The sequence below is a fragment of the Oryctolagus cuniculus genome, chromosome 15 (genome assembly GCF_964237555.1).
Source record: "Oryctolagus cuniculus chromosome 15, mOryCun1.1, whole genome shotgun sequence".
Taxonomy (NCBI): Eukaryota; Metazoa; Chordata; class Mammalia; order Lagomorpha; family Leporidae; genus Oryctolagus; species Oryctolagus cuniculus.
The window spans coordinates 8044109-8058728 of NC_091446.1; the positions used below are offsets into that span (position 1 = coordinate 8044109).

Below are 14620 nucleotides of genomic sequence, written 5' to 3' on the forward strand. Positions count from 1 at the left end.
AAAGATGATAGCTCAATTCCAGAACCAAGGAGAAGAAATAATTTAAGACCAAGTCCTAAAAAGGAAAAGAAAAGAGGAAAAGAAAGAAAAAATGGAGGTGAAAAGGGACACTTACAAGCGCAGGGTCTACATTGGCCATCACCAGGAAGAGGTCTGCTTGTCCCGCGTTGCTGATCCACATCTTGGACCCGTTGAGGACGTAGTAGTTTCCCTTCTTCTCAGCTGTGGTCTTCAAAGAAAACGAGTCACTGCCGGCTCCAGCCTCGGAAAGGCAGAAGCTTCCTAACTGCACACACGAGAAAACAGAAATCCAGATTAATACTGTATTCTGTATTATAAATATGGCAAAATAAACACAGGTAAATCAAACCTTTAGCTATCCTTTAAAGCACGTACTGATCAAAATAGAAATGGTATTCTGGCAGTATTTTCCAAAACACATTTATCTCAGACAAATTTAAAAACTTAACAATGCATACTTAAGTTTCTTTAAACTGATTCTAATAATTATAATAGAAAGGCTTCTCAAGTTAATGCAACCATCAACAAAGGTATTGGAAAACATAATTGGAGCAAAAATGAAATAATTTTATTGTCTAATGATTAGCCTCCACATTACTGAATGGTAGGTGATAGGTGACAGGCAGAGGGCACTCTTCTTAATTTATGGAGTATTGCTTAATTAATGGAGCTGCATTGAGGTTTTGGGTAGTAAAGTCTGCTTTGTAGCTCCTTATGATGCAAACTTGGAAAACATCAGACCACTCACTTTTTCCGTGATCAGCTTGGGAAAATAGGTGGCCTTCTGTTCTTCTGTCCCATGTTTCTTAATCAGCTTGTTAATGATCGTGTTCTGGATGTCGCACACAATAGCCACAGAGGCGTCGACTCTGGCCAACTCCTCAATCACCAGGACCGTGGAAAAAAAGGAAGCTCCTGTTCCTCCGTACTTTGTGTCCACTTCAATACCCATCAGCTGAAGGAAGAAGGACGCAGATTCAGAAAGCCACTTTTACAAGAGAACTTTCTTAGAAGCTCAAAAATACAAATAAATTATAACCTTGTGTTTTCCTATTTTCAAAATTTTGCATGTATATTTTAATTTTGTATGGCTATTTTGCTGTAAGTAACAAAAAAAGCCTGTAATGGAAACTATAAATATTTGAAGAGGGTGAAATTACATGCTATTATTTGTTTTCTTTTGGATTCAAAGAAAGAAAATAGGAGTAGTAAAATGCTTTGAAGGGTAATTGAATGGGATGGAAAAAACACATACTATACATATACTCTGCTGCCTTTCTCGCTAGGAACTGCGGCCTGCTCAAGCCGCGGAGAGTGGTCTGGCTTTTCGGCATGGGCCCCTCAACACTGGCTTGACTGTAATAGGGAAGCTCTGCGTGGATGTCCAGTGTCACCGGGCATAATCAGGCTCCTCCATCTTGAATTTTTCAGCTGGCAAAGTCACTGGACGGTCATTGTCTTTGGGCCATTTGAGGAAGTCCAGGATTGTCACTAGGTGTCCTTTGCAGCACTGACTACTGCCACACTGGAGAAGGCACGGCAAGGTACCCGGGAAGCACGACCAAACGCTGGCCCAGACTCGTCGGCAGCCCGGAGCAAGTTCAGCAGCTGCTGCCCGCAGGCACGAAATCTCCGCAGCACTGGAGCACGGACGTCTCCAGGCCTCCGTGTCCAACTGTCTTCATGATTCATGGACGAGGAACTCAGGACCCAGGCTATTCGCAGTAAAAGGACACTGTGCCTCCTGCCTCCACACTCTTGGAATCCTCACCACATGGAAGTCAGTCGTGGGTGTGGAGTTCTAGGCTGAAGGAAAATGCAGCTGGTGTGATGGCAGAACCACAAAGTGGGAGGATCCAGACAGTGATCCAGAACTGGTGCCCCGGGGAAAGAACTGAAGGCCCCGGGCGTGTCTGAAGACCAAGGACGGCTTGATACCTTCTGCTCTGACATCCTGAACACTAGGCGGAGACACTGCTTCTCTACAACAGTCCTTGTGTGAGAGTCACTTGTATTAGCTACTATGGCAGGTGACCAAAGAGCTGGGGTAACCGGGGGCAGGGGTTACTCTAAGCAAGAGCAGTTCGTGGAGATGGGTAGCAGGTGCAGGCATGAATCCCCCCGCCAACAGCCCTGACTGCAGAACTACTGCCTCAGGTCTCAGGAGACCACAAGTCTTCTCAGAGTCTACAGGGCCGGGAAACGACAGTGAAACATGGCTGGGGAACGGACTCGAGTCTAAACTTACACACTGGACTTCTGTTTGATCCAATGTGGCTCCACAGAAGATTCCCCTTGCCCAAGAGTTTCATCGTCAAAAGAAAAAAAAAAAAGTTGGGAAAATCACCACTATACATGGCATAAGAAAAGCTGGCCATCTTAGAACAAGAAGAAGTAAAATGAGTGGCAGAGGTCATTTTTCAAACAGGATGACAGATGAATTGAGCCAGTGGTTCTGGGTAACAGTCACCAGTTCTGGGTGTCCTTAATATTTAAAACTAAAAGGAATAGATTTCTGGGATGTGTGTTTGGAATGTGTGGGGGTCTGGGGGCAATCTACATCTCAGATCAGAGTACAGGGTTAGATTTCCAGCCCCGCCCTGCATTCCAGCTCCGCCCCCCCCATTCCAGCCCCGCCCTCCGTTCCAGCTTCCTGTTATCCCGCACCCTGGGAGGCTCTCCATGTGGGAGACCTGGATGGAGTTCTGAGCTCCTGGCTGCGGCCTGGCCCTCCCGTGGCTGTGGCAGGCATTTGGGAAGTAAACCAGAAGATGGGAGACTTCTGTTTTTGTCTCTCTGCCTTCCAAATAAGTAAATAAATAATTTTTTAAAAGATTTATTTATTGATTTGAAATGCAGAGCTACAGAGAGGCAGAGGAGGGAGGGAGGGAGGGAGAGAGGGAGAGGGAGAGGGAGAGGGAGAGGGAGAGGGAGAGGGAGAGGGAGGGAGAGAGAGAGAGAGAGAGAGAGTCTTCCATCCGCTGGTTCACTTTCCAAGTAGCCGCAACGCCTGGAGCTGGGCTGTCCAAAGCCAGGAGCCAGGAGCCTCCTCCATATCTCCCACGTGGGTATAGGGGCCTAAGGGTCTGTGCCACCTTCCACTGCTTTCCCAGGCCACAGCAGAGAGCTGGAACAGAAGTGGAGCAGCCAGGACTCGAACTGGCACCCATATGGGATGCTGGCACTGCAGGCAGCGGCTTTACCTGCTATACCACAGAGCCAGCCCCAGTAAATAAATTTTAAATTAAAAAAAAAGAGCACTTCATACTTAAGGAGAAGAGAAAAATGAAAGAGTGAACACAGTGACTTTTAAATCTTTCTCCTTGGTGGCCCCACACTGCTAGCCTCTTCTACCCACAGGCAGGGGAGTTCTACTTTTTTCTGTTTTATATGTTATACTTCCAGTACAAGACTATATGACATAAAAAGTTGGAAATCTGTGGCCCTGGTCAAAGTGGAATTCAGATTTCACCTCTGCTTCTAAGTTTACCAAATACATAGAGATTCAGGAAGAGCAGAGACTACACTGGAGTGTGTGATGCAAAGCGGGGTCCCTTTACAGCATTAGGGGCTGCGGGACTCCTTGTTATGGTCATCACCCCCTGCGCCCCTTGCTTCTTCTCCACTGGAACTCAGCAGCATGCCCCCACTGCGCCCACCAAAAATGTCTCCAGAGAGTGCCGAGTATCCCCTGGAGGGCCAAACGGCCCCTGATTGAGAACCACTGGTCTAAAGACATCCTACTCTCACTTCTAGCCTTTTCTTAAAAAAAAAAAAATAAATAAAAGCCCAGTATTTCTAATTTCTAATATTATGTTAATTTAAAGACAACTTTAAGTAAATAAATATTAACTAAGACCTCAACCTAAACGAGAACACAGATAATTTTGACCAGGAAATGAAGAGTTCATTATGCTATCATTAAAGTTCCAAAATTTAGAAGTGTGTATGCATTTTAATATGATATATTTATAAAAGTTTGAAACTTGAAGGGTTATGGAATACATACCCCTTGTTGAAATAATCCTTGTATTACTGAATTCTCCATTTTTGCATTTTCATCCATGCTGGAAACCAAAGGAGCAATCTGTTCTTCTGCAAATTTTTTAACTGCAGTAAAAAAAGAATTAGTGATAAGTGTAGGTTTAAGTGGCACCCATATTAATAAAGATTATAACGGTTCACTTACAGCATAGTTTGATGACAAAACTTTACTTTCTAAAATACATGAAAATAGGGCTAGTGTGGACAGTGAGCTAAGCTGCCCCTTGCAATGCCAACACCCACATCAAAGCACTGATCTGAGTCACAGCTGCTCTGCTTCTGCTTCTGCTCCTGCTCCAGGCCTTTGTGCTTGGAAAACAGTAGAAGATTGTCTAGGTGCCTGCGTCCTGCCACCCACGGCAAGACCTGGATAGAGCGCTGGGTTCCTGACTTTGTCCTGGCTCAGCTCTAGCCATTACAGCTATTTGGGGAGTGAACCAGTGGGTTGAAGATCTCTCTCTCTCTCACACCCTCACTCTTTAAAATATGTAAATAAATCTTTTTTAAAAATTAAAATACACACTATTACACTTATTCTTTTAAAACAGAATTTAAGTTATTTTTTATTACAAAAAGTATAGATTCCCCACCTCCCTTGATAATCTTTTAGGTCGTCAAAAATGAATAATATATACATATGGTTCAAAAAATATAAACAATGTACAAAGCATAAAATGGAAAATGAAAGCCTTACTTCCTATACTGGCCCTCCAGTTTCTCTCCCCAAAGGTACCTAATTTTATTATGTATTTTTTCTGAAAATTTTCTTTGAAAATCAATGTCTACCTAAATAGACACATACATTATATATGTGTATGTAAATATTTTACACAAAGGAATCACAAAATACAAGTCAACTGTGCCTCGCTTTTCCTCTCCTACTTACCTCCTTGCACGCCAGCCGATCCTATCTCACACGGTCCCTTTAATACCAGCACTGTCACACGGACAGCATTTCTCCACCCTGGCACCAGGGGCGCTGGGGCACGTGTTTGTTAGGGGGGCTGTTCTACACACCTCGGCTGTTGAGCGGCATCCTTGGCCTCTACCTGCTAGGTGCCAGTAGCACCCCCAGCCCCTACTTTGTGACAACCAAAAATGTCTTGCTACCAGATGAAAACCATGTTTCCAAACCTTTAAGGTTTCATTTTCTTTTAATTTAGTTTTCAATTTTTATGCTTAAGTCTTCCACACATCTGGAATTCACTGGCATGAAAATACCTTGTTAACTTTACTGCCCTCATAATATCAAGTGCTGCGGGTGGGCAGAGGAGACAACCAGGCGGAACCGGAGTTCCACGCAAGCCGGCTTGCTCGTCCATATTCCCCGTCCACTGCGCCCTGCCCTCCCTTGTCCAGCAGGCAAACTTCCCTCATGCGTGCAGGTTCAGCGTAGGTCCTGCAGTCTCTAGGTCTCTAGAAGCTTCTGCTGACCGCTTCCTGCCCTCTCCCCGCCACTCCTGCTAAGTTTGAGGTGCTCTCTGCTCCGCTCCCTACATGCTCTCTGCTTTTTCCAGTGACATTTATCCTAGGGTCTTGAAATCTCCGTTTCACTTGACGGTCTCTGCAGTGGACTACAAGTCCCTGGAAAATCGTGGTGCGTCTCCTACCTAGCTCTGCTGCTTCTGTGCGCAGACAAGGTGGGTGCTAAATACACGAGCGATCCAGGATGGAGAATCAAGGTACTGAACGCAAATTCTCTTGACTTACATACAATATCTGACCTCTTACCCTGTTTCTTCCCTACTACCTGAAACTCACCTCCTTCAGAGATCATACTAAAAGCTGAGGGGAATAAAGAAAAAGGAATTTACTCATTGTGGTAGGCAGAATTCTAAGGAGGCTCCAGATTCCCAGCCCCGAGGTACACGTCGTGTCTTTGATTATTTGGACACGAACCTAAGTGCTACTGTGAAGAGTTTTACAGGTAAAATTAAGGCCCCAAATCAGCCGACCTGAAAACAGGCAGATGGCTGTTGGTGGGCCTGGCCTAAATAGGTGAGCTCTTAGAAAGCATGAGGCTTTTCCTGATGAGACGGATGTTAAGCATAAGAGGGAACTGATGCAAGGGAGGTACTGTTGACTTTGAACATGGAGGGTGCCGTGTGGCAGCAAAAAGAGGCCGTGAGAGGCTGAGAGCAACCCAGGCTGACAGCCAGCTAAGACGCAATCAGACCTCGGGCCTATAGCTGTGAGGGACTGAATCCTCACGCCACCACGTGAGGACTCGGCTCCGGGTGGAAACAGCGCCTGGCTGACACAGTGAGGTCAGCCCTGTGAGACCCTGAACTCCTGGACTTCGAGCCTACAGAACTGGGAACTGCTAAATGTTGTTTACCCCACCAACTTTGTGTACTTTGTTACACAGCAAAAGAGATCTAGTACACTCACTACTCATATGCCCTAGGAACCACAGTTCTGACCTGGTGCTACAGATTCTCAGGTATATATGAATCTTACACACACACACACACACACACACAAATCCATTCACATAAATAAATGAAGGTAAACTGATGAAAGGTATAAAGGCAAACAACTTCTGCGTCTTGATTCAGACACCCAGTTCCCACCACAGGCATTTCACAGATAAACGCACATCTTAAACTCCATTTAAAGCATGAAAACCCCACTGTCTAAAAAAAGGGGAAAATATACAGACTTTTTTTAAAGATTTATTTATTTACTTGAAACGCAGAGTTTATGGAGGTGGTTGGGGGGAAAAGGGAGGGAGACAGAAAGAGAGAGAGAGAGAGATCTTCCATCTGCTGATTCACTACCCATATGGCCACAATGGCCAGAGCTAGACTAGTCCAAACCCAGGATCCAGGAGCTTCTTCTGGGTCCCTAACCATGGGTGCAGGGGTTCAAAGACTGGAGCCACCTTCTGCTGCTTGCTCAGGCACATTAGCAGGGAGCTGGATCAGAAATGGAGCAGCCGGGACTCAACTGGTGCCCACACAGGATGCCAGGCTGCAGGCAGCAGCTTTACTTGCTATGCCATGACACCTGTCCCATATATGCACTCCTAACTCTGCAAGTCCACATAAGAAAATGCTAACAAGATGGCTTCTGAAAAGTAGGGAGCCAGAGAACAGGAGTGGGAAAGACTTAACCTTTAACCACAGTCTTTTGTTCTGCTGCTGCTTTTAAAATCTTAGATATCTATTACTTTTTTTCAAAAACTTTTTTTACACCAGAAACCCCTCCATTGGCAACCTGAGCTGAGCAAACCTCCCGAATCATGTCAAGAGTTCCTATCGCCAGAGCAATACCAGGATGAGGTGAGAAAGTCACACACCTGAGCTCTTGATCATCATTTCTTCATCTGTGAATGTTTGCAGTGGAGCGAAGGGCAGTCCATTATTTGTTGTATCAAGCAGAGCTTCCGACTGGGAGGACTTGAGGACACGAGGCGGGATTTTCCAGGAAGACAGGCAGCTTGGGAAGTTTCTTCTCAGCTGCGGGAACAGCCCGTTGAAGAAGGAACACACGCAAGAGCAAGAGTGTCAGTGGCTTTGGGATTGACTTCATTATCTGTCTTCACCAGGCAGCCCGCAGTACCCACAGGTGCCCCGTCTGTGGACTCAGGCAGTCACAGATCAAAAACAGTGGAAAAACAAGTCTGCAGTGAACGTTATTCCTGTCATTGTCCTCTAAACAGCAACCTCATAGCATTTACACTGTGTTAGGTACAAGCCTAAAGACCACTGGAAGTACACAGTAGGATGTACATGGGTTAAACAGGTAATACACCATTTTACACCAGGGACTTGAGCGTCTGTAGGCTTTGGTATTTGAGGGGGGTCAGGGAACCAGTTCCCCAAGGATACTGAGGGATGACCTAACACCAAAACTAGAGACCCTAACCTAGCACATTTAAACTCACTGCCTTTGGAACACAAATTAGTTTATATATCTCCTTATATTGAGCAATGAGTTGTTCTAAGTAAATAAACTTCCCAGATAATTAACTTTTGCCAGGAAACAGAACTTTCTAGATGGAACTCACTCTCTCTCTCTTTTTTTTTTTTTTTTTGTTCTTTAAAACTTTCCTTTATTGTCAATATATATCTCATCCAGAAAGTTTCACTTAGTAGATACAAAGCAAAATCTGCACATGACCTATCTTGTCTACACTTTTCTAAGGGAACTGTAGGCTAGTTTGCCATTATTCATTAGGTGATATCAAGGAAGCACAGAACAGTTCAGTAATTTGTCCACAGACAAACAGCGTGGCAAATGGAGGAACACAGCTCCAAATTCAGGGTTCCATCTACCTAAGAAAATATACAACCTAGATCCAAGCTCCTTTTGGCAGTGGGGGAGAGGGGAACACCACACAGTTTTTTAGCCCATTGCAAAGATCTATTTATTTGTGTTATTTTGTCTAACTTGTCTGAACAGAACTTCTAAAGCATGACAAGTGGATTGTCCAACAGCGAGCAGAAAACAAGGACCACTCTCAATGAAGCATCACAAACCAGCCCAGGCAGATGAACACAAGTGGGACCTACTTAACTACAGAGGGTCTTGTCTAATTTGTTGGTCTCTGGACAGACTTGTAGAACTCACAGTTCTACCAATCTTATTTTTTAACTGGGCAATAAATAAAGACAGCATAGACTCATTTGAAGGCACTGGAATTAAAGTTGTCCATTCTATTCTTTGATAATCAACTTTAACACATTCAGAGTTTGGTTGGTATTATAATTTAAAAAGAAACCTGACATCTCTGTCCCTTACGGAACTCACTCTCCAAATGTATTTTAGGGGCCAGCGCTGTGGCGCTGTAGGTTAATCCTCCGTCTGTGGTGCCAGCATCCCATATGGGCACCTGTTCTAGTCCCAGCTGCACCTCTTCTGATCCAGCTCTCTGCTATTGCCTGGGAAAGCAGTAGAAAATGGCCCACGTCCTTGGGCCCCTGCACCTGTGTAGGAAACCCGGAAGAAGTTCCTGGTTCTTGGTTCCTGGCTTCGGGTCAATCAGCTCAGCTCCAGCCATTGTGGCCATTTGGGGAGTGAACCAGCGAATGGAAGACCTCTCACTCTGTCTTTCCCTTTCACTGTCTGTAAATCTACCTCTCAAACAAATAAAAATAAAATCCTTTTAAAAATGTATTTTATACTTCATTGACTTCTTAGGCAGGGAAACTAGAATATAACAGTAGTCCCATCTACAATTGACCCCTTCCATGAATGGCTTTTTTTTTTTTTTTTTCCAGCCTCTCACTAGTGAGATAGTGCAGTACAGGGTTGAAGAAAAACAGACTCTGGAGTCTGGAAGAAGTAATTTCAGATTCTAGCATCTGATATTTATGGCTATGTGATCTTGGACAAGTGATTAGGATGCCACACCAGAGTGCCTAGGTTCCAGGCTCAGCTCTGTTTCTTTTCTTTCTTTCATCTTTTTTTTCTCCCTTTTTAAGATTTATTTATTTGAAAGGCAGATCTACAGAGAGGCAGAGAGAGTGAGAAAGTCTTCCATCCACTGGCTCACTCCCCAAATGGCCGCAACGGCCAAAGCTGGGCCAATCTGAAGCCAGAAGCCAGGAGCTTCTTCTGGGTCTCCCATGTGGGTGCAGGGACCCAAGGACTTGGGCCATCTTCTACTTTTCCAGGCCATAGCAGAGAGCTGGATCAGAAGTGGAGTTGGGACTTGAAATGGCACCTAAATGGGATGCCGGCACTGCAGGCAGCAGCTTTACCCGCTACACCACAGCGCCGGTCCTGGCAAGTGACTTTTAACCTCTCATTTAAACCTCCCAGAATGTTTCCTTACCTGTAAAAGGCAGATAGTAAAACCTCTTGGGTTTTTGAGGATTACTGAAACAGTCCATATAAAGGGTTTAGCACAGTACCTATCAAATAGCAAGGGCTCAATCAGTGTTACTGACTATCTCGATTACAACTTCTAAGAACCAGCAATGATCATAAGAGACGCAGTAGTAATAACAGGGTCACACTGTCAGCTCTTATTTGTTGCTAACAGTGTGTTCCAAATCCTTTAACAAATGTGGGTAACGCCCTGACGTATGTTTTCCCAGTAGTTTAGGTCATATACTGGAAAGCCGAGAGAAAGAGAAGAAAGAAATAAGAGTTGTCCATCTTCGCTGCGTATCAGCCCATCTTTGCAGTCTGTGCCTAGGAGCAGGCATAACTCCTCAGAAAAAGGACACTGACAGCCACAAGAAAACTGTAGGTGTCTGTGAATTTTTCGTTTGTTTTCAGGATTAGCTAGTTCAGGGCAAGGCTGCAAGGAACACCTTTTACTCTTTAAGGGTTAGGACAGGAACACTTTGGACTAGCAAGAGGGAAGGGAGACACGTGAGGTCCGCTGAGCCAGGAAGAATTAAAAAGCCTTAGGGGAGGGCAGGTAAGCACCGGAGTGCACAGGGGCTCGAAGCGGGAGGGCGGGGGCAGGCAGAGGGAGCGGCAGCATCCGGGGAGAAGGAGGAGAGGCAAGTATGGGGACCACCTTGCACAGGGCCGGGCGTGGTCACGGATGATGTCCCCGGGAGCCAACCAGTCTCCTCACGACACGCTCAGGAAGCGTGCCTTACTTCCCATCGGCACCACGCTGCCCACATTTCTTATTTCTAGCAGAGGCTGTTTTCATCGTTAATGAAACCCACTACAGAATTCTCTGTGAATCTCAGTCAACTCATCACCTTTACCCCGAGATTATCTTTTAAGAAAGCCCACTGCCGAGACACTGAAGAAGCCAGCGGCTCTTCCAGTGAGACCCGATTTCCCCGCTGACGCCACCATGAGCCCCACGACGAGGCATGACAAAGCCCAGGAGCGCTCTGCACACAGCCGTTATTTTAGAGTCACAGACAGCAGAGGCAAATGTACTTCTGAAAATGTACACAGTCGCAGGGTGAGATTAATGAGAAGGCGCGTGGTAAAACACAGCTGACTAGACGCTGGGCGCTGAATGGAATCCAGTTTCAGCCAAAGCACTGGGTGTTACCTTTCTGGCAGGAAACGCTTTCCACGTACTGTGGCGGTTTTTTTAACAATGGAACTTGGTCTTCCTTGCCTTTAACTGCACAGCCCTGGTTTCGGTGCTGATTTCCTAACATCGCCTGCTCTCCAGTGCTGTCCACGCCATCAAAATGATTTCCCACAGTTATAACCCACCGCACCACATCATCACATTTTTTTGTACAGAGCAGCAATTGCTCCTTGAATGGAATGATGGTGATTTATGCCTTGCCAAATACTTCTCAGAGCGCAAGTCTGATCTGTTTGCTACCCACTGACCAGAGTTCTGCTAAACTCAGAAGTGCCGATGGTTAGACCGAGGCCCACACCGCCTGTGAACAGAATAATCAAGTCCACGAACCTCGACAGAGGAAATGACATCTCTGTTTCATTAACTTCTTGCTAAAACTTCTTTTGATTATAAAGGTGGGCAACAAGTTACAGTAGAATGAGCAGTATCTGCAACTCTGTCACAAAAAGAGATCACAGATATTTTTAAATCACACTGAGTTGGTGCGAATATCTTCAAATATTGTTTGTGTTCATCACTACTTCAAAATTATAAGTTACCAGAACCACTGCCAGATCTTATTTAATTAAGAAGCACATAATACTGCATTACAATCTGAAAATACTTTATCACTATTTTATTACTGATTTTCTTCATGAGTCTCTGTACTTTACGCATTTTACACATTTTGAGAAAAGGTCTATAAACTTCATGTCTGTATATATTTCATTTACAGCACAAACTTAAGAACTCCGGACTGCAGAATGTTCTGGTAAATCTTTTGCTAACCTCATTAAGTGTAGCCTCTACTTTAGTTATCACCCCTTCTACATATTGTGCCAGCTTCTTGGTCCAGATGTTCGTCAAGTGCTTCCTACCGGAGGCTTTCCCAGTCTGAAAGGCCAGGGGAGATGCATCAGAGCCCTCGTGGTGCCTCACCCTGACTCCCTGCTCACTGCTTCCCTCCCAAATGTGCCTTCCTGCTCTTTCCTCTGAGATGGTTCCAGAGCTCCTGCGTATCCCAGCTGCTGACTGCTGGCCAGGACGCTCATCATCACAGACCCCAGCCCAAGGCTCCCCCTCCTCAACACCTCAGAATGTGGCTTTCCCTCTCCTGAACGGCAACTTTGCTTTCCTAGAGCTCATACTTTCCCCGAGGTTCTCGTGAGTACAAACTGTTTCTTCTTTCTCAATAAACCTTCTGAGAGTGAGTCCATTGACTCCTGACTCCACAGCGAAGCTTCAAGAACAAACAGCCCATTTCCCCGGAGGCTCGGGCCGGCTTCCAGTCACGCCCTTTCCCACACTGGGTGGCTGGCTCTCCTGCCCCCCTGCCAATTCCTCGTGTTTACTGGACCTCGCTCACAAACACCTTCCCCAGTGTCCTAGCGGAGTTCAGAGTCCAGGAGAGCAGCTCAGGCGACACCGGGCTTGAACCCTTGTGCTCCAGTGACTGTCCAGGGCCACACGGTTTGACGGGTCATCCACCCCAAGTCAGTCCTCCATAGTCAAGTCTCTGCATCACATGGCTCTTCCTCAGGACACATCCCTGGTTTGCCCACTAAACTGTCATTAACTTTTCCAGACACTACCAGTTTTCCCCACCTTCCAGCCTCTAGTTCCTGTCTCCCCCTCGGGCTCCCGCTTCCATTACTCTCAGACCCACTTAGGTTCCATGGTGCTCTTCGCAAGCACTCACATCACAATATCCCAAACATTCTTACGCAGGTTTCTTCTTTTGAAATTTTTATGCTGAGATGTTCGCCTTACAGAAGAGTTGTAAAAGTAACAGCAGTTCCCACGGACCCCTCACCTAGCTTCCCTGATGGTCGGCACCTTATTTGAGCGTTTATCCAGTCATGACCGTGACCTCACACAGAGCGAGTCTCGTACAACTACAAATTCACAGCCGCCAACCCAACCTGGTGCTTGGATGTCTGGCTTTCCAGTTTCGCAGTCGGTCCCTTTCCCACGCTCTGAAACGCTCACCTCAAACTCCATACTGTCCTCAAATGCCCACCCCTCACTGCCAGGGATGGCCCCACATTCTCCTCAAACGCCCACCCCTCACTGCCAGGGATGGCCCCACATTCTCCTCAAACGCCCACCGCTCACTGCCAGGGATGGCCCCATACTGTCCTCAAACGCCCACCCCTCACTGCCAGGGATGGCCCCACACTGTCCTCAAACGCCCATCCCTCACTGCCAGGGATGGCCCCACATTCTCCTCAAACGCCCATCCCTCACTGCCAGGGATGGCCCCAAATTGTCCTCAAACGCCCATCCCTCACTGCCAGGGATGGCCCCACATTCTCCTCAAACGCCCTTCCCTCACTGCCAGGGATGGCCCCACACTGTCCTCAAACGCCCATCCCTCACTGCCAGGGATGGCCTCTCCTGTAAAGGGAAAACAAGCAGCAACAAGAACACCTTCACCTTTCTGCACCGAAGCCGTAAATCATCGTGAATTTGCACCCGTCGTCCCCCTCTGCCTGGAGAAGCGCCGACTCTTGCTGGGTGAACCATCTCTGACCTCGCTTCCACCTCCAGCTGCCACCTTTCCCCTCCTCCCCTCTGCAGCCAGACCCTGCCTGAGTGGTCTTACCTGCTGTACCTGCAACTTCATCCCCTCCCTCACCCACTCCTCAGCCCTCCCAAGACGACTTTCCCCTCACTGGTAGCACTCTCTCCCAGGACCGCCCGCAGGCATCTCTGTGCCTTCTAGGCTTCGACTCACTTGCCCTGGCAGCTTTCCTTTGGTCCAGCACATCCTCCTACCTCCAAATGCTCTTATTCCCAAATCCCATGACTTTGCTTCGCTCTTGCTTTCCTCCCATTCTTTCCAGCTCAGTCTTTCTCAGGCTGCGGCTCTGCTGCTATGGCTTAACTCATATGGGTTAGGAAAGGGACAGGGGAGAGGAGACACTCTTACATTCCAGAGTTTGAGTGCACACATCACTGACAGTAAAGATGGAGACAAATGCTACAGTTTGAATGCGTATCCTCCAGAATTCAGGTGTTGACACTTAATGGTTAATGTAACAGTGTGAAGAGACAGAGCCTCTAAGAGGTGATGAAGCCAGGAGCGCTCCCCCCTCAAGAGTGGGGGGAGCCCCTATAGAAGAGGCTTCAGGAAACATTGTTTGCGTGCCCTCTTGGGGTCTGCCATGTGAGCATTCGGCAGTCCTCAAGCCCTCACCAGACACCGCGTCCACCAGCACCTTGAACTCGAACTTTCCAGCATCCAGAACATGAGAAACAAATTTTGGTTCTTTACAAGTACCCATACTAGGTATTCTATTATAGCAGCACAAAATGGACTAAGTCAATTCACACTAAGGACCAGCAATGCCACCTGAATTCACACGCACACGAAGACACGTGCAAAGGATGCCGCGATGTCTGTAAAGGTAACACATTCCAAATCCAATTGTCTGTCAACAAAGGGATGCGTACGTTGTGGCATACTGATTCCACAGAGTATTTTACGCAGTTAAAGTGAACTAGGGAACTACATGTATCAATAAAAATGAATCTTGAAAACAAAATAATAAA

The 14620-nt window shown here is 46.5% G+C and overlaps 1 protein-coding gene across 2 annotated transcripts in view; it reads right to left on the minus strand.

Annotated features, from left to right (window-relative positions):
- The window catches only part of ACADSB (acyl-CoA dehydrogenase short/branched chain), a 35299-nt gene that overhangs the window by 11071 nt on the left and 9608 nt on the right, over positions 1 to 14620 (minus strand). For both annotated transcript variants that reach the window (XM_051837330.2, XM_002722594.5), the window contains exons 2-5: positions 7367 to 7526; positions 4031 to 4131; positions 770 to 976; positions 116 to 286 (exon numbers count right to left, since the gene is read on the minus strand). In XM_051837330.2, coding sequence (XP_051693290.2) covers positions 116 to 286; positions 770 to 976; positions 4031 to 4131; positions 7367 to 7526 — 639 coding nt within the window. The remainder of the gene's footprint in view (positions 1 to 115; positions 287 to 769; positions 977 to 4030; positions 4132 to 7366; positions 7527 to 14620) is intronic.